General features: G+C 43.5%; 1 protein-coding gene and 1 long non-coding RNA gene across 3 annotated transcripts in view; one reads left to right on the top strand and one right to left on the bottom strand.

Annotated features, from left to right (window-relative positions):
• LOC308590935 overlaps nt 1–14,742 on the top strand; it is a 31,413-nt gene extending 16,671 nt beyond the window's left edge. For both annotated transcript variants that reach the window (XR_014009944.1, XR_014009945.1), the window contains 2 exons: nt 7,163–7,332; nt 13,259–14,742. This is a non-coding gene — a long non-coding RNA (uncharacterized lncRNA). The remainder of the gene's footprint in view (nt 1–7,162; nt 7,333–13,258) is intronic.
• SNX20 (sorting nexin 20) lies at nt 9,234–14,855 on the bottom strand. Its single transcript, XM_081201259.1, has 4 exons — nt 14,739–14,855; nt 12,475–12,641; nt 11,656–11,807; nt 9,234–10,775 (listed from the first exon to the last, which is right to left on the bottom strand). The coding sequence occupies exons 2-4, from the start codon at nt 12,632–12,634 to the stop codon at nt 10,107–10,109; spliced, it is 981 nt and encodes a 326-aa protein (XP_081057385.1). The 5' UTR covers nt 12,635–12,641; nt 14,739–14,855; the 3' UTR covers nt 9,234–10,106.
• Between the last annotated feature and the right edge of the window lie 3,305 nt (nt 14,856–18,160).

Raw genomic sequence — 18,160 nt, 5'->3', positions numbered from 1 at the left:
AATGGGACCTCTGTGCATTTTATTTACTCTTTTAAAGCAATGCTAGTGGTGTGTGGATGAGACAGAATGGGTGGTGGAGGGAGTGGATAGATTCATCTTCCAAGCTATAAACTGAACAACTATATATATTTTAAAACCCAAGAATTTGGAGGACCACAGCTTCCCCATTCATGACCTAGCATTTACTCTCTTTTCAGATGCCACTTTTGGTTACCTGAGGGCTTTTTCTTTTGTACAGTGGTACCTCAGGTTAAGAACTTAATTCGTTCTGGAGGTCCATTCTTAACCTGAAACTGTTCTTAACCTGAATCACCACTTTAGCTAATGGGGCCTCCTGCCACCGCTGTGCAATTTCTGTTCTCATCCTGAAGCAAAGTTATTAACCCGAGGTACTATTTCTGGGCTAGCGGAGTCTGTAACTTGAAGGGTCTGTAACCTGAAGCATCTGTAATCCGAGGTACCACTGTACTGGCATAAGCCAGTGACATCATCACCCTGATTCATTAGCAAGCTTTGAACGGTATTGAACTAAGTCCTACTCAGAGTAGTCCCATTGAAATTAATGCACCTAAGTTACGTACTAATTAACTTCATGGGCTCTACCCTGGGTAGGGCTAGTGCTGAAAACCACCTTATCTTTGTTGTTGTTTAGTCATTTAGTTGTGTCTGACTCTTCGTGACCCCATGGTCCAGAGTACGCCAGGCACTCCTGTCTTCCACTGCCTCCCACAGTTTGGTCAAACTCATGTTAGTAGCTTCGAGAACACTGTCCAACTTTCTCGTCCTCTGTCGTCCCCTTCTCCTTGTGCCCTCAATCTTTCCCAACATCAGGATCTTTTCCAGGAAGTCTTTTCTTCTCATGAGGTGGCCAAAGTATTGGAGCCTCAGCTTCAGGATCTCTCCTTCCAGTGAGCAGTGAGGGCTGATTTCCTTCAGAATGGAGAGGTTTGATCTTCTTGCAGTACATGGGACTGCACCATAATTCAAAAGCATCAATTCTTTGGCGATCAGCCTTCTTTATGGTCCAGCTCTTACTTCCATACATCACTACTGGGAAAACCATAGCTTTTACTATACGGACCTTTGTTGGCAAGGTAATGTCTCTGCTTTTTAAGATGCTGTCTAGGTTTGTCATCACTTTTCTCCCAAGAAGCAGGCATTTTTTAATTTTGTGACTGCTGTCACCATCTGCAGTGATCATGGAGCCCAAGAAAGTATAATCTCTCACTGTCTCCATTTCTTCCCCTTCTATTTGCCAGGAGGTGATGGGACCAGTGGCCATGATCTTAGTTTTTTTGATGTTGAGCTTCAGACCATATTTTGTGCTCTCCTCTTTCACCCTCATTAAGAGGTTCTTTAATTCCTCCTCACTTTCTGCCATCAAAGTTGTGTCATCTGCATATCTGAGGTTGTTGATATTTCTTCCGGCGATCTTAATTCCGGCTTGGGATTCATTCAGTCCAGCCTTTCGCATGATGATTTCTGCATATAAGTTAAATAAGCAGGGAGACAATATACAGCCTTGCCGTACTCCTTTCCCAATTTTGAACCAATCAATTGTTCCATATCCAGTTCTGACTGCAGCTTCTTGTCCCACATAGAGATTTCTCAGGAGACAGATGAGGCACTCCCATTTCTTTAAGAACATGTCATAGTTTGCTGTGGTCGAGACAGTCAAAGCCTTTGACCTTATCTTACTGCTTTTATAAAATAAAAAAGCAATATAGGGGCATTTTGTTTTAAGACAACAACTAACTGGCCTATGAACAGTCTAGCCAAGGATCCTATTGGTTCCCCCTCCCCACTTTTTTTTTAAAATCTAAATTGAGCTTCTTGGTCAGAATTTAGTTTCTTTTCACTGTTATCTTCCCCCCCCCTTTTGCAAAAGCCCCCACCCAAAATACTCTGCTTCCCATTGCCTTTGTACCTAGCATTTCCCTCTCCCCCCTCCCTTCCCTAAAAGGTTTGATGATGCATTGTGATTTTCCTTTTCTACAGGGGCTTTATGAAGGGAGCTGGAGGGAGTTCTCATTAGTCTCACTGACATCTTTTATCACTTATCAGAGGAACAAGCAAACGGAGAGCGATTCCTTTGATCATGGCAAAAGGAGAAAGAGTATTAAAAACTCTATGAAGATTTGCTAAGTAGAAAGTGGGAAAGACAGTCTGTAGCGTGTTTCAAAGAAAGAAACATGATTTAAAGTTGCCAGATTTGCTTGTATGTATTAAAGAATTGTTAATGATGCTGCATCCTATGTGTGCATCCTTTATCCCCCCCCCCACTTTCTTTTCTTTTCTTTCTTTAAACAGGCAAACAAGCGCTCTTCAGCGGTAAGGGCAGGTGATATCAATGGGAGTGAGGGAGGGAAAAAAGATACCTTGAAAGATGGGTCGTCTCAAAGGGATTTGCGGGTTTTTGGTGGGGAAATGGTTGAAAAACAAAAATAAAGCTAGGAAAGTAGTGCACGATTGAGTTCTCATGGGAGAGCTGGGCCTGAATGCCTTCAAGGTTCTTTTTCCTTTGAGAGAAAGGTAGGATTCTTGTTTTATTTTATTGGGTGTTAGCGGGGGAGAAATGTCTGCAAAAATGGGAACATCTTGTCGTTATCCTTCCTGAGCTCAAGGGCCCTCAACGCTCAAAGGGACCTGGAGAGAAAGGCTCGTCTCTTCTCGGTATTGCAGGTGAGAATAAAGTGTTGCTATCTAGGGAAAGGACGGTTTCGCTGAGCTGATTCCCTCCCAACATTATCACCGATAGTGGAGCTGATTTCTGGTCACACCCACCCACCATTAGCTCTGATATTGGAAGCATCAGTGCAGGGCCAGCATCAGCACCCGGCATCCTTGGGCACTTGCTGGGCCCCCAGTACCATGGCAAGGTCCACTACTGACATCTCCCTCCTTTGCCTCCCCTTTAATTTTGTTTTCCAGCCCCGTTCTGTGAACAGCACTAGGTGGCCAATCTGCCATTTAAATCCCCCACAATGCCCGAGAGCAATACTACGTCAGGGGTATGGTGGGAAATTTCAATGGCAGCTAGTCCCAGATGCCTGGCACGCCTCAGATAAGCTGTTTACGACCTACTGATTGGACAAAATGGGCCCGGAAGAAGCTCAGTGGCCATGTCACCATGACACAAAGTGAGGTCTCTCCTGCAAGAATGGATTGTTGTGTACCAGAGTACACATGCTTCGCTGTGTTCATATATGTGTGTGTGTGTGTGTGTGTATTGTTAGAAGCTGCCCAGAGTGACTAGGGCAACTAGTCAGATGGGCAGGGTACAAATAATAAAATTATCATTATCAGGCAGGCAGATTTAACACCGATGGGATTCAGTCCACCCAGGGAGTAGGTTCGTGTGGCTGTTCTCCTATGCTAGGGATGGAAAGATTTGTCCATTTCAGTTTCTCTCAGGTTCTGGTTTTTCAGTCTTAAGTTCATTTCTCTACATTTCTGCATCTGTTTGAGGAGTTAAAAGAAAACTACCCGCTGCCCCAAATAAAGGCCTCGTGAAAATTCCCAAGCACTTTGGTGCAATTTTCTCTTAATATGCACTCAGTTTTCCCCACTATAATGTTATTTCCACTAATATGTGCATGTTTTGCTTACCTTTGCCTAATAAGCATACCTTTGTACATGTTATTTGGTTAGAGAACTGTGCCACAAAATTCAGAGAAGTGCAAACTTTGAAGGATATTGAAGTTTTGCAAATTTTGCAAATTCATTAGGCTAGTATTAAACTCCAAATCAAATTGTATTTCTGAGTTTCAACTTTTTCTGCAGGTTTTTCTTGTACTTCTGCAAACTTCAGGTTCCACCCATGCCTACTGATAGCTTCCTCTTGAGCTGGGATGGTGCCTGTTGGCTCCATAACAATTCGCTCCTGAAGAATGTGACACACTCCTGACCTGTCAATGGCTATTACATGGACAACCCTTAAGCTGCTGTTGTGCAAATCCTCAGTTTTGTGCTCCTTAGTGCAACTGGGGGCCTCTCCAGACCCTGTGGTTTCCCCATGAAGAACGTGCCGCTATCATTAATTCTTCAGGTAGCAACACCGTTTCAGTAAGTCACTGATTCTTTGAGATTGCATGACTCATACCTGCCACTGCAGCATCAATCCCCCTGGCAATGGCTAAGAACGTAAGAGCCTTCATGCCTTTGCACCACCCAAAAGGACTAGAAACATCATCTTTTTTCTTTTTAAGAAAGCTGCTATTCTCTGGAATTTGAAATGTGTACTTGGTGGTGGTGAAGCATAACAGCTTCTCCCACCCCCCACTGATTCTTGAAAAGGGCATCTTCCCCCAACAGTGTCACTGCTGATGTCTGCATGTGCAGTCCAGCTTAGAAGCCACTTATTAAAAAGTAAGAGTTAATTCACTTTCATTATGTTTCTAGTGTTGTGTTTCTAGAGCTGCAAAGTGTTTGATGAAGACCTGAGAGACCAAGGTTCAAGTCCCCACTCAGCCATGAAACTTACTGGGTGACTAGTCACTTCCTTCCAGCCTAACCTACATCACAGGGTTCTTGAGAGGATTAATTGAGCGGGGAAGTACCATGCACTCTAACCTTGAGCTCCTTGGAGAAAAAGGTGGAATGTAGATGAAACAAATAAAAAAATATTATTAGGATAGCTGCGCCTCTCTTCATTTATAGAGCTCTGTGAGGTATCAAGCTGTTGGAAGAAAAAACTGGGCCTAGATGGGGCTTTAAGGAAATAAGAAGATGCTGCTAGACCAGGCGAATGGCTCATCTAGTCCAGCATCCTGTTCTCACAGTGGCCACAAATGGGACCTAAGCAAAATAGCAGCTCTCCCCACTTGTGATTTCAGTGGTGTAGTGTGGGTTGCCAGCACCCGGGGCAAGGCAAGTAATTTGCGCCCCCTAACCCGTGGATTCGCGCCCCCTAACCCTAACCCCCAGATGTTGCGCCCGGTGCGGCCGGCCCCCCCTGCACCCCCCACGCCACGCCACTGTGTGATTTCCAGTAGCTGACATTCAGAGGCACACTACGTCCAACCATGGAAGCAAGAAATAGCTGTAATCTTTTTAAGCCGTCCACGTTTGTGGCTACCGCTACCTCCTGTGGGAGCGTATTCTGTAGTTTAACAATGTGCAGTGTGAATAAGTTCTTTCTTCCATCCATGAATTCTAGTGTTATGCAAGAAGAAGATATATGGCGCCCTTCCAGATTTTCACCATGTTCAGGTGAAATTCGGTCACATGCCCGCAAAAACAGGTCGCACAATTATAGCTGATTGGGAGATCTTGTCCAGTAAACCTTATTCCAGGTTCATGGCTGAGGGGGGATTGGAACCCTGGTCTCCTAGGTCCTAGTCCAACACTCCAACCACTAACAACACCAGCTGTTACGACTCGAAAGTCCTGACTGATTTTTATTTCAGAGGGGTGGGTGGGTGTCTGACAGATAACCCACTTCAGTCCTGCAGTGGTGAGGAGGGGAAAGCACTTTGCATATGCTTTGTGGCACTGTTTTCATTAGAATCCTCAGCAGTAAAAACAAGTTGAGAGGTTGAATCTTGGCCCAAATTAGACCCTTTGCGGGTGTCCTGGTAAGAGTTTGCCATTTTGAATGGAAGTCTGTCGGCAAGGGTGACAGGTGACTTATTAACCCCGGCTAACATGTTAGCTTGAGAAAACGCTGGATCTCCACTTTCCCTTTAACCGTGCAGAAAAGAGTTCGTTTACTTTTGCTCCTCTCCTCCCCTCATTATTTGATAGTTCTTTAAAGAGTTGCAAGTTTTACTTTGGCTGCTTTTGATCAGAAGGAAACGGCAGTGCTGGAGCCGAAGCGCTGCAGTGTCTCTGGCTTTGAACTCACCAGGTCTAAAAGCCTGCAAGAATATTTTCCCTTTCAGCTTTCTAGCCTGGCTCATACAACTTCCTGATAAAGGGATATGTTAAATTGTCCTTAAGGACGACTAGAAAGGTAAGCTTTCCCATCCAAAACTCACAATGGAATTGATTAAAAAAAATAAAAAAGTTACGTACATTAAAAATTTAAATGTTAGCCTTTTGGAGTAGAAATTCTTTCTTTCCAATATTCTGCCTTCTAAAAAAGTTTTTTTTTTTTAAAGTGCTAAGTTTGTGGTGCATGCCTACAGCCATGGGTTCAGTCAGTGCGACAGTGCCCTCTAGTGGTATAAGCTTTAATCATAGGTGTGAACTGTTTATTACTGTGACATTTTCCAAACTCCCGATCATGGGCACAATTGTTTTTAGGAATTAAAGTGGGAGGCACGCTCCGTGCTGATGCTAGAAAAGGTTTTACTTTAACACATTTAAAAGTAAGAACTGTCACTGAAGAGTTCACCCGCTGTGTTTCAGTGTGAGTAACTGTTCTGGGTGTGATTTCTCTGAGGATGTCTCTCCGAGAAAGCCAGTGTGGTGTAGTGGTTAAGAGCAGAAGACTTGTAATCTGGTGAACCGGGTTTGATTCCCCGCTCCTCCACATGCAGCTGCTGGGTGACCTTGGGCCAGTCACACTTCTCTGAAGTCTCTCAGCCCCACTCACCTCACAGAGTGTTTGTTGTGGGGGAGGAAAGGAAAGGAGATTGTTAGCCACTTTGAGACTCCTTAGGGTAGTGATAAAGCGGGATATCAAATCCAAACTCCTCCTCCTCCTCCTCCTCTTCTTCTTCTTCTTCTTCTTCTTCTTCTTCTTCTCCGTATTTGGTGCGAAGGAGACCAACCTATAGCAATGAATCATCCAGAGGCACAGTGGGCACCCTCTTCCATTTACTTTGGAAGTAGGTGGGTGTCCTGAAACAACTCAATTGGTTAGAGCGTGGTTCTGATAATGCCAAGGGGCATAGTCTTGCATTGCAAGGGGTTGGACTAGAAGACTCCCAGGGTCCCTTCTATGATCTATGAACCAGGAACTACTGGATCTATGTACAGCTCCCCCTTGTGGTGAGCCATTGAACTGCAGGTGGCTGGTTTGCAGTGAAACATCTTCAGGTCCTGACTCCACCCACCCAAGCTGGCCATTGGAGCCTCTTAGACAAGGAGGAACATAAAAGGGCTTCCTGTGACAACTGAGTTTGGCTTGAGCAGCAGGGCCTTCCTGAACTCTGGTGTGTTCTTGCATTCATGGTTATTCACCAATCTTGATCCTTAACTTGCTTTTCTTTCCCAGTGCCTGGTTTGTCCTTCGGATCTGGTCTACGTTTCAGTTCTATCGGCCAGTTTTTCATGACTCCTAGTTCTGGCTCACTCCAGATTTCTGCCCATGGCTCAGTCCCGCCCAGCTGGTAATGTTGGAATTACTGATTTATTGGAAACAAGAGCAAGAATGAATTGAGGTAGGTGGATTAAATTGGAACTAATTCTTAATTTGCCTTCTTATAAAAAAATGTTTCACACAGCTCCCTCTATTGGAGATATAAAGTGTCACATTGCATCTAGGAATGGAGACATGGGCAGGCATACTAAGGCCTGGGGGCCAGATCCGGCCCAATCGCCTTCAAATTCCGGCCCGTGGACGGTCCGGGAATCAGCGTGTTTTTACATGAGTAGAATGTGTTATATTTAAAATGCATCTCTGCGTTATTTGTGGGGCCTGCATGGTGTTTTTACATGAGTAGAATATGTGCTTTTATTTTAAATGCATCTCTGGGTTATTTGTGGGGCATAGGAATTCATTCATATATTTTTTTCAAAATATAGTCCAGCCCCCCACAAGGTCTGAGGTACAGTGGACTGGCTGCCTGCTGAAAAAGTTTGCTGACCCCTGACCTAGGAGCTTGGTTTGCAGAGTTTGTCTTAGGGAACCTTGGGAAAATTTCCCAACCCAGTCTTTCAATTGCTGGGGGGCTTGGGGAAATTACATGGTCCCCTGCAGTCTAGTTTTCAACCTAGCAAGTAATTCCCTTAGCAAACAGGTCCAGAGATCAATGTGCTATGGACAACGTATGGATTGCCAGGCACAGCAATAGTTCCAGATGACTCTAGTGAGTGAAACTCATTAGCATTCTTCAACAAACAGTGAGGAGGGCTGGCCGGGCAGGGGGAGCACAAAATGAATGTTATGTACTGAGTGGTGTTATGTACTGAGTTGAATAGGATCCAAACTGCAGCAGTCTGATTGGTCCTAGAACAATAGGATCCAAAATGCAGCAGTCTGATTGGTCCTAGAACAATAGGATTCAGAATGCAGCAGTCTGATTGGTCCTAGAACAATGCAGCAGTATGATTGGTTGGCAGGAACCACCCAATCCTGCTCCAGATAGAAGTGAATCCACAACCTGATTGGCTTACAGTAGAATTCCGGAATTAGCCAATCATGTGCAGCCCATTGTGTAAATAATGTATATAAAGCAGATACTTTGAGGGGACTTTCATTCATTCCTCCTCACCACTATGAGCTGAATAAAGAGCATGAAATCACTTTGCGACTCTGAGTATATTTCACTGGCAATGAATAACCAGCTAATGAGCACTGATTGTGAGGCAAAAGTGGGGAAGAGCGCAGGAGCCTGTGTATGTAAAACGATACCTTGTGCAGGGAATAACTTGCCTGCTAGTGTTTCAGAAGCTGCCTCAGGGATGTCATCTGCTGTTTGAGAGAGAGAGATGCCTGCACTATTATCTACTTAATGGCCCAAATGATGTAACAATTGATATGGAAATAGGCCCAAACTAAGTTGCTTGTAGTTCAAATCCCAGAGGCTGCTCAAAACTGTCTGCCCAGATTTTATTTAAATTTCCTTTTTGGGGAGCGGGGGTGTGTGCAGCCGTGGCGGTTTGTTTGTAATGTGCTTTTCTGAGGCTTGCAAAGAGCACGAGACAGATGTTAGCCATCTCCTATTTCTTTTGAGATGAAACGGCTCCAGACTGGTGTTCTGACTGACACCGATTATTAATATGTCAAGAGAGAGTCAACATAGCTGAGGCTCCAGGTGGTGCAAACATCGCTCCCCCCCCCCCACAAAAGCCAAACAGAAGGCGTATCTTCATCTCAGATGTAAATTGGTATGAGAGTGATTCCTAGGGAATTCTGGGTACTGTAGTTCTATGCCCAGGAGCCCTAATGCAGAAATCTCACCAAACTACAAATCCCAAGTGTTCTTCGGGGAAATGCTGGCTGTTAAACTGCTTTTCTCCTCAGTCTGGGGAACTGGACTCAAACTCCAACCAGTGTGGTCAATATGGATGTTATTTATTCATTTAGAAAAATGTCTGAACTGCTTAATAAAAACCAACCAACCAGCTTCTAATGGGAGGTTTTAATACAAAACAATGCAATACAAAACAATGATCGATAATTCATAGAAAAGGAAAGCAGCAAATACTATTCACATATAATAGGGATGGGAAACCTTTATCAGCCCAAGGTCCACATTCCCTCCCGGGCAACCATTTAGGGGCCACATGATGGTGGTGGATGGAGCCAGATGCAAACATGGGTATGTGGATATTATATTTAATGTGGGTACATTTTATGTAGAAACCTCTGCCTTATACTGCACAAAGGCAAGAGTCACACCTGTATCATCACACACCTTTGCCTCTAGCCCCACCTGCCAGTGGCATGTTGCAGGTGCCACATAATACCTGTTCCACATCTGTAAGAGATCAGTGGTTTTTTGTGGCAGCACACACACTTTGGAACTCCCTGCCTATTGACATTAGGCAGGTCCCTTCACTGTACTCTTCTCAGTGTCTACTAAAAAACATTTATGTTTACGTAAGCCTATCTAGAAATGCAGAATGCTGACATGTGATTTAATTTGGTTTTTAGCTTTCTACTGATTTTTATTATTTTTTTAATGTCTTAAAAAGTTGTTTTTAACTGTTGCTGCTGATAATCTAATAGTGTGTTTTTTCTTTTTACAAACTGCTTTGAGGTTGTGTTTATTTTTACAATCAAGCGGGATATAAATTGTATTAAATAAATGGAATAAGTTTGGCTCCCAGAAAGTTGCCCGTCAGGAAATGTGGCCCTTGGGCTGAAGAAGGCTCCCTGCCTCTGGTCTGAGCAAAAAAGTCCCAAACAGGCTTTCGCCTTTCATCCTTCTAGAAGGTGTGCCAATTGCTTAATTATTGACTTTACGCCTTTTCTGCACCTTTCCCAGCTTCTCTCAGTCTATGTACTCTTGAACTGCAAGTTCTTTTAGGGACACCATTTTAGTTAGCCGTTTTTTGGCCTTCCTTTCCTCCATCTTCTCTTGGAAGTATAGAAAGTCCTTGCCAAGTTCGTATGCTAAGGAAATCATTGTTTCCAGCAGGGGCATGTAGTACCTGTGACCAGGATGCTTCTCAAGGCGTAGCAAAGCTTTCTCTCCAAATTCGTAGGCACCTCTGGAGTTTTCCAGATCTTTGTGACAGACAACTATGGCACAGAGAGTTGGGACCAATAGGGTGGGCCGATGCTTGACAAGTTTCTCTTGCAGAGCTATAACCGCCAGAAGTACCTCCAAAGCTTTGGTAAACTGTCCTCCCCGGAGGCAACTATAGGCCTCCTCCAGTTCCGGTCTCACTAAGAAGTCAATAAATATTCTAGATGTCCGGGTGTATTCCATGGAATACAGAAGCCGCAAGTAATCTTGGAAGGCTAACTTCCTCTCGATGATGATTTCGTCTGTGAAGTTCCCCGTCATACACTTCTTGGGAAATGCAATATCCTCCATTTCATCATAAAACTCCTTCAGAAGATTCATGTGCAGCTTTTCGAAATCTGAATACCGACGCTCAATCACTGATCTGTTGCTGTCGAAGCTGCCCGTCTGGATGATGAGGATTTGGTACGTCTAGCGGGCAACACACAAACAAAACAATTGAGAAAAGCTTTGGTGGCTCAGGAAGAAGGCTGGCACTACTGAAGCCAGCAGCACCATCAGGACATGGTGCTAATACCATCAGGAGCAGATGCCCAGGCCCCCACTCAGCAGAATGAGCAGGAGGGCCCCCCAAACTCAGTAGGGCTGCCTTAACTTGTTTTGAAATAGTCTTAAAGAGGGGTAGTTGTGGTGCCCCATTCAGTGCAGATTCTGAACTCTGCAGAAATGATCGTAAATATCCCTGCTTGGAAAAGGCCCATCTAGTCTAGCATCCTGTTCTCAGTGGCCAACCAGATGCCTGTGGGAAGCCAGCAAGCAGTCCAGAATGCAACAGCGCTCTGCCCACTAGGATTCCCAGCAACTGGTGCTCAGGGACCTACTGCCTCTGACAACTTAGGTATAACGTACAACATGGCCATGGTGGTTCTTAGCTGGTGATAACCTTATTCTCCCTGAATTTGTCGAAGCCTGAGGTAAGAAACTGGATTTGGGTGATGGGCTAGAGCCGCTAGACCGTTATCTCCTCCCCCCTGCATTGCAAGCCTTGTTTGACAGGTGGTCAGGGAGCATTATATTGCAGAATGCTTTCCAATGGCATTCTGAAGCCCCCTGAAGAGCACTATTTTTCAGAGTGATGGTTTTTCAGAGCACTTTGCAAGCTGATCGTTGGTTCACACAAAGCTGTGTGCGCCTTACTTTGCAAAGGGTGGACTGGTGGTGCCTGCCAAACCCCTTTTAGCTGAGCCATGCCTCGCACCTGACATCGTATGACATCACTTGTAGAACGGTGGTGTGGTTTGGCCAAAATGTCTCCAAATGTTTTCACCCATACAGGCTTACATTTGCTTACCACATATTTAGAGAAGGGCTTCTCTACAATTCTGGCTGACGGGATTTCGAAAAGGACCTTGACTTCTCTGCAATTGCGCTTCTCATTCCGCCAGTATTCTTGGAGTTCCTTAGTTGTCATGGAAGAGTTGGGACTTTGGACTCTTTTGTCACCTAAAAGAATGTATATATTTACTGAGTCCTTTTGGGGGTTGGGGAATATGTTCTAAAGTGCTCTAAAGTGTGTGTGTGCAGCTGTACCAAGACAGATAGATCCTTGGGAAATTGCTTAGGTATGGGTCTGTTTTCAGACATAATAGAAACCTTTCCCCTCATTTGATGACTCCTCCAATATGAAACCATTTCCATAGACAACTGTTTTATTGCACTAAAAGTAGAACATTATAGGGCTACTCCAGAGTTCCTTGGAAAGAGGGATTGATTGTTAAACCACTCTGGGAATAGTGAGAGCTCTGTGAGAGGAATAAGGGTCTCCTAACAACTCTCAGCACCAGTAACAGACTACAGTTCCCGGGATTTTTCAGGGAAGAATATGGCCTGGGGAGGGTCACAATGTCCAGAGTGGTCTGTAGGGACACCAGCGGTGCTAACTTGAATAAATCGGGTGGGGGGGCAGGTAAGCCCTGCCACACATAATCAATCATTTGACACAGTGCACGCACACCATTTGAATGGCATTGCCCATCAACTTTTTTGAGGGGCTGGCCCCCTCATTTATTTTATTGGCTGCTAGGCATTGGCTTCTATGAGGGTCACAATTGGTCTCTGGACCTGAGGTTTCCTCACCCCTGACTTGCAGAGTTACCTGTCCAGGCCTTACCTGAGATGTCAGTGGGTTCTGTCTGCTCCTGGGTTGGCTGAAATGAAGTTAGGGTTTCATAGCCATCTCCTTCATCTGAATGGGCGTCTTCAGCAGACTCAGCTATAACCCCTTGGACTTCCTTCTGGTGGTCTTGTAAGCAAAGTTGGCCTTCCTCCATTGCAGAGCTGTCAGAAATAGACAGCTATTTCATTTTTTAAAAAATCAAAGTTGTTTACAACAAAAATACGTAAATACATAAAAAACCATACAGAAGAAACATATTAAAAATTTAAAACAGACATCAATTAACCATTGTGGGAAGATGCCCTCTTAATTGCCTGTATAGGCCTGATGGAGTAGAAAAGTTTTCATCAGGCATTTTAAAGTTAAAACGGAAGGTGTGTGCTGAATTTGTGTGTTTGCAGAGTATTCCACATTACTGAACTGATGACCTTAAAGACACAGTTTCTGGTTGTTGTCAACCGAATCTCACCAACTTGAGAAATGATCAGTGACGCTCTTGCAGATTATCTCAGTGATGCAGCTGGGATATAAGGGTTCAGGCGAATTATGTGTACTTTCCCACTTGTCTCTGCCCTATGCCATGTCTCTGGGCCCCATAAAAATCTTCCCTAAAAATGGGTCTCTACATACACCTCCATACATCTCTCTATCTTCAGTGCAGGCAAGCAAAGGGACCTCTTCTGACACTTGTTTTCAGGGCCCACCCTACTCCTGTTACTGTACTCTTAACTTTTAAATTCATCATTTCATTTTTTAAAAGATTTTATATTTCAAGTAGCAAAAGATACCCAAACAAGGAAAACAGAGCTTAGTAATTGTACAGAGAAGAAAAGAAAAATAGCAGCTGGACGAATGTAGCTACCAAACGTAAGTCTGTCATAAGTCTGCCTCTGGCCCCATCCACCACGTATGTGACCCACAAGGTAACGCAGCCCCTGAATTGAAAAAGGGTTCCCTATCCCGGAGTATAGAGAGTGGAGGCAGATTCCTGCCTCTGTGAGCAAACCCAGGCAAAGACTTATATAGAAAAGAGCAAGAGAGGGTGGCACCACTCCCCTAGGTGTGCGAATCATGACAGCTTGTTGTTATAAATGTGCCTCCGTATGGTGGAACGCAGAGACAGCCACCTACGTCTCTTCCCCTGACATGTAACACAACATCAAACTGTCATTGTGAGTTAACTAAGCAAACTGGGACCAGGTCCCCTCCTCCCCCAAAGCCACTTCAGATGAAAAACGAGCCATTTTTAAAAGTAGGTTTCACGTTCGAGCCTTCAACCTTTCATAGCCGCAGTCGGCCGCCGAACCGGTGACATGCTAGTAATTGCAATAGTTCAAATAGCTAAGCCCACGTTTCCAAAGGTGTTCAAAAGCAGCATGAATAAAGAGCCTGTCATTTTGGCATAGGTGGCACATTAATGGAGGGAGGGGAAATCAATGCAAACAATCAGCTTTAAACTTGCAAAAGCAGCAGCTTCCACAAATGGTCATTAACAAGAATTTCACCTTTAAGATGTGAAAAAAAGCAGTTAGCCTACTAACTTGCGGACCATTTTTTTCTCTCCCTTTCCTCCCACCTCCTGCTCATTAATGTTCACACTTGCAATCATCTCTAAAGTAATCTATGTATCCTAGTGTAGCCTCACATTCTAGAGTTCTGGATCAGACTCCATGGTTCCTTGGGTGTGGGCAGGGAGGCAGCTGCCCCCCTAAAGTAAGTAAATAAAAAATAATTAACTGATCAGTTGCATCACAGATCTCAGTTCTGCCCTCCCTAACATAAAGCCTGCACCCATTAAAATAAATCTTGGTTACAACCATGCAAGGTTCTACGTTGCCCACTATCCAGAGGACAGCCAGACATTTCTGGAAAGCCCCTGCTTGAGCTTTTTACTGCCAGCAGTTCCTGGTTGGCAGGAACCCTGAATACAGAGCTGGTTCAAAGTTCTTTTGGGGTAGCACCTTCAGGGGCCCCTTTTTGAGTCAGTTTGCCCCTTCCTTGCCAATGTGTTCAGCTGCTCTCCTCCTCTGCCACACTGTTTCTGCCATCTTGCTCTTCCCAGACATGGCCAGAGAGCAAGCAAGGACTGCTCAATTATTCAGTGATCTAGCTAACAAAGGAATTAATAAAAGGCAGAAACCCACCCAGCCACCCACACCCCTCTCCCCATATATATCACACATTTCTGTAACAAATACCTAACTAATTTTACTAACTGCTACTTGGCCACCCACAGATCACAGACATAAAATACTGACCTGGTTAATAATCTAGAAATTGTTTCCTTGACAATGGTTTTTCGAGTCTCCAGAACTTCATGGCAGCTGCGTTTCTGCTTTCTCAAAATGTCCAAAAGTACCAAGTTTCACTTTACATCTCATCAGCCAACTTCTCTTTTTTACTGTACCAAAGAAGGAAGCTGTGTTTGGACTTCCTGCTTCAGTTTATTTGCTGTTTGTCGAGAAGGTGCTTGCTGCAATAATGAAACCAGGAGAGCAGCTTCAGTGTGTGCTGTTCCACATATTCTGTGTTTAAGAGAGATGGTGCCTGTTTTCTTGCTCTGCGTTGGAATAGGGGACTAGTGTGCCCCTTCCCCCCGTTATGTCTCTATTAGCACAATTAGTTTCCCTGCTAATTACATTAATATGATGAGCCAAACATGGCCTGTCCCACGTGAAAACTAGGCAAGCAAATAGTACTACAATCCACGGAGCCCAATTAAATACATAAAAGCAGGAAATGGTTAGCTTTTTTTAGTCTGGTAGCCGCTTTCCCTTCTGGGCAACTTTCTGAGGGTCATGTGCCAGGGATTGGTGGGGCCAGAGAGAAAAGTGGGTAGGGCAACAAATCATCATTATTTTTTAACCTTTCATACAGGTGAGTTTCTCCATACTTTCACATTCCTCTTTCTGCCCTCCATCCAGACAAGCAAAAGGCATTCTCAAAGTACAGGCACGGATGGATTCCAGCCAGGCAAAAGCACTCAAGGTGTGAAGCAAGGATAGGTGAGGGGTGTGGCCTGGAGGGAAGGGGTGTAGCCTAAGGAGAGCTCCAAGGAGCAGTTACAGGACACTGCAGGGATGCGTCTGACTTCCGGGCCTGAGATTCCCTGCTTCTCTTTTAAGCCTTTTATAGTGCAATTGTAAGAATATTCTATAGGACCAGAGGCATTATGCATCCATGGAGGAGAGGACCTTTTCAGTGGTGGCCCTCAACACTGAATTATTTTTGGCACCAGTTGATTTTATTTGCACGGGTTTTAAAAAAACATTTTCCATATTATTTGAGCTGGCTGAACAGTTTTGGACCACTTCTGGACTGTTGCCATTTTGTGAGCAGGGTTCAATTGCATAATGTCAAATTGAGGTTGCATAATTAAAATGGGTTTGGGACTCTTATGCAACAAACCTACTTTTTTGGGGGGGGGCGGAATGGTCCTTTTTCTGGGGTGGAAAGTGTCAGAATATGCACTGGAAAGTGTGGGATAATGATTGATTGATTCATGCTCACTAAATTACCAGTGTCTTACAAGCTTCTGCAAATTTTGTGCAAACAAATTATTATTATTAAATTATTATTTATTAAATTTGTATACCTCCCTTTACCTGAAGACCACAGGGCAGTTCACAGCATAAAAATACAAAATAAGAATAGAAAATACATAATAAAACAAAACAAACCAGTAATCCCCCTTCCCTCAAACACATTTAAAAGCCCATAGAATGTTTAATCAGCCAAAGTCCTGGTTATAGAGAAACATTTTCACCTGGTGCTAAAGATATGTAATGAAGGTGCCAGGTGAGCCTCCCTGGGGAGAGCATTCCACAATGAATGCTTAATATGAATGTTGCCTGGATGCACCCTGCACCCTGGATGTATCACTGCTCGGAATTTATTGTGGTTTGATTCTTATTATTGTATTCTTTAATAGTGGGTTGATATTTGGTATTTTTATATATTATCTCAGTTGGCATCTGTCTTGGTTTTAAATTTTTGTATGTATGTGCTGTTGTTCTAAACTGGTTTTTATATTTCAATAGTTTTTTAAAAATATGATTTTATATATGCAGTTGTTTTAACTGAAGTTGTTTTAACTGCATATATGCAACAGTTTTAAAAATACATTGTTATATCGTAAATCACTTTGGGGTGCTTCATGGGAAGTGGTTCATAAATATTGTTGTTGTTGTTGTTGTTGTTGTTGTTGTTGTTGTTATTATTATTATTATTATTATTATTATTATTATTATTACTACCACTCTGAAATCCATGCTTATTTCAACATAAATAAACATATACACAGATGTAACTCTTAGTTCAGTGGAGTTTTCTCTAGGATGTGTGCAGCCCTAGAGTACTAGACCCAGACTAAAGGCCAAACTTAACACAGAATTTATTTATTTTCCTTTCCTCCTCCTTGGAGTTCTTCGTCGGGAGTTTTGTGTTTGATCCTGCTTGCTGTTTGCCACTCAACGAGCGTGCCGGTGGCATGCCATCTGAAACTTATCCTAAATCTGCCAATGGATATGTAACCAAGAAGGAATATTTCCAGGCTGCACAAAGCCCCCTTGATCTCTCTAAAGCAAAAGGAAACAGAGGAGCAAAGAATCTCATTTTTCTTCTTTTCACTGTACTCAGCAATTTGAAGGCTCAATGGCTTGGTTATTGCCTGATAAGCAGGTCACTGTTAAAATAAGCTCTACAGATGTGTGAGCAGACAGTTCCTCAACTATAAATATAATTTTCAAACGGCTTCCTGTCAAAAACCACAAAAAGGGGTGGTAGAAATCTTCTCGATGATCACATCCGCAATGAGGTCGATCGGTGAAAGAAAATGCGGATTAGAAATGGGTTAGTGTAATAACAGAAGACTGATGAGTACCAATTTACTGTTCGGATTTATGAAAAATTAATTTCCTCCAAGAACTTTGTTTATATAGGACATACAATTTAAACCTTATTTTTAAATTTCAAAAAGTGGATGCTTTTTTTTTAGTGGCTACGGCTTGAATCATGTTTAAGCAGTTCCCAAGATACCTGCTTAGAAAGATTATGGGACGATCGCTCTCCCCACATATGTAAAAACATTTCTTCCAAAGAGATCAAAGTGGCACACAGAATGGCACACAAAGTGGCATTCTTCTTCCCCGTTTTATCTTCACAACAACCCTGTGATGTAGGTTAGGCTGAGAGACTGACTGGCTCAAGGCCACCCAGTGAGTTTCATGGCTGAAACCTGCTCTCCCAGGTCCTGGTCTGACATTTATAAATATTTATACTCTGAATAGAATTTAATTGAGCCATCCCACTGTGTTTTAGGTATTGTATCAATGCTTCAATTTCTAGCACAATATATCGTAAAAGGACACGTTAAATAAAGAAAATCTCAGGCATTGTTGGTAAAGTCCTAGTCTGTCACTGCCACTATTCTATTTCACACTTATTTTTTGCTGCATTTCCCCCCTGTTCTTCTGCTAATGTTGCTCATACCATCTTAACACAATGCAAAATTAAACAGAGAAGCCTTATTACAGAAGCTGCCCTGCAATAGTGAACAATTTAAGTGCTAGAAACCAGTTATAGTGTCTCAAAGCAACATGAAAACCACAAGCTAGAGTGCTGGCCACCAACTCAGGTGACTTTAAAAGATTCTGGGTTGTTTCATCCCATGCTAGTCTAG

The sequence above is a fragment of the Podarcis bocagei genome (genome assembly GCF_964188305.1).
Source record: "Podarcis bocagei genome assembly, chromosome: 7".
Classification (NCBI taxonomy): domain Eukaryota; kingdom Metazoa; phylum Chordata; class Lepidosauria; order Squamata; family Lacertidae; genus Podarcis; species Podarcis bocagei.
Note: the sequence above shows the minus strand (reverse complement) of the source record. Positions and strands in the feature narration are given on the sequence as shown.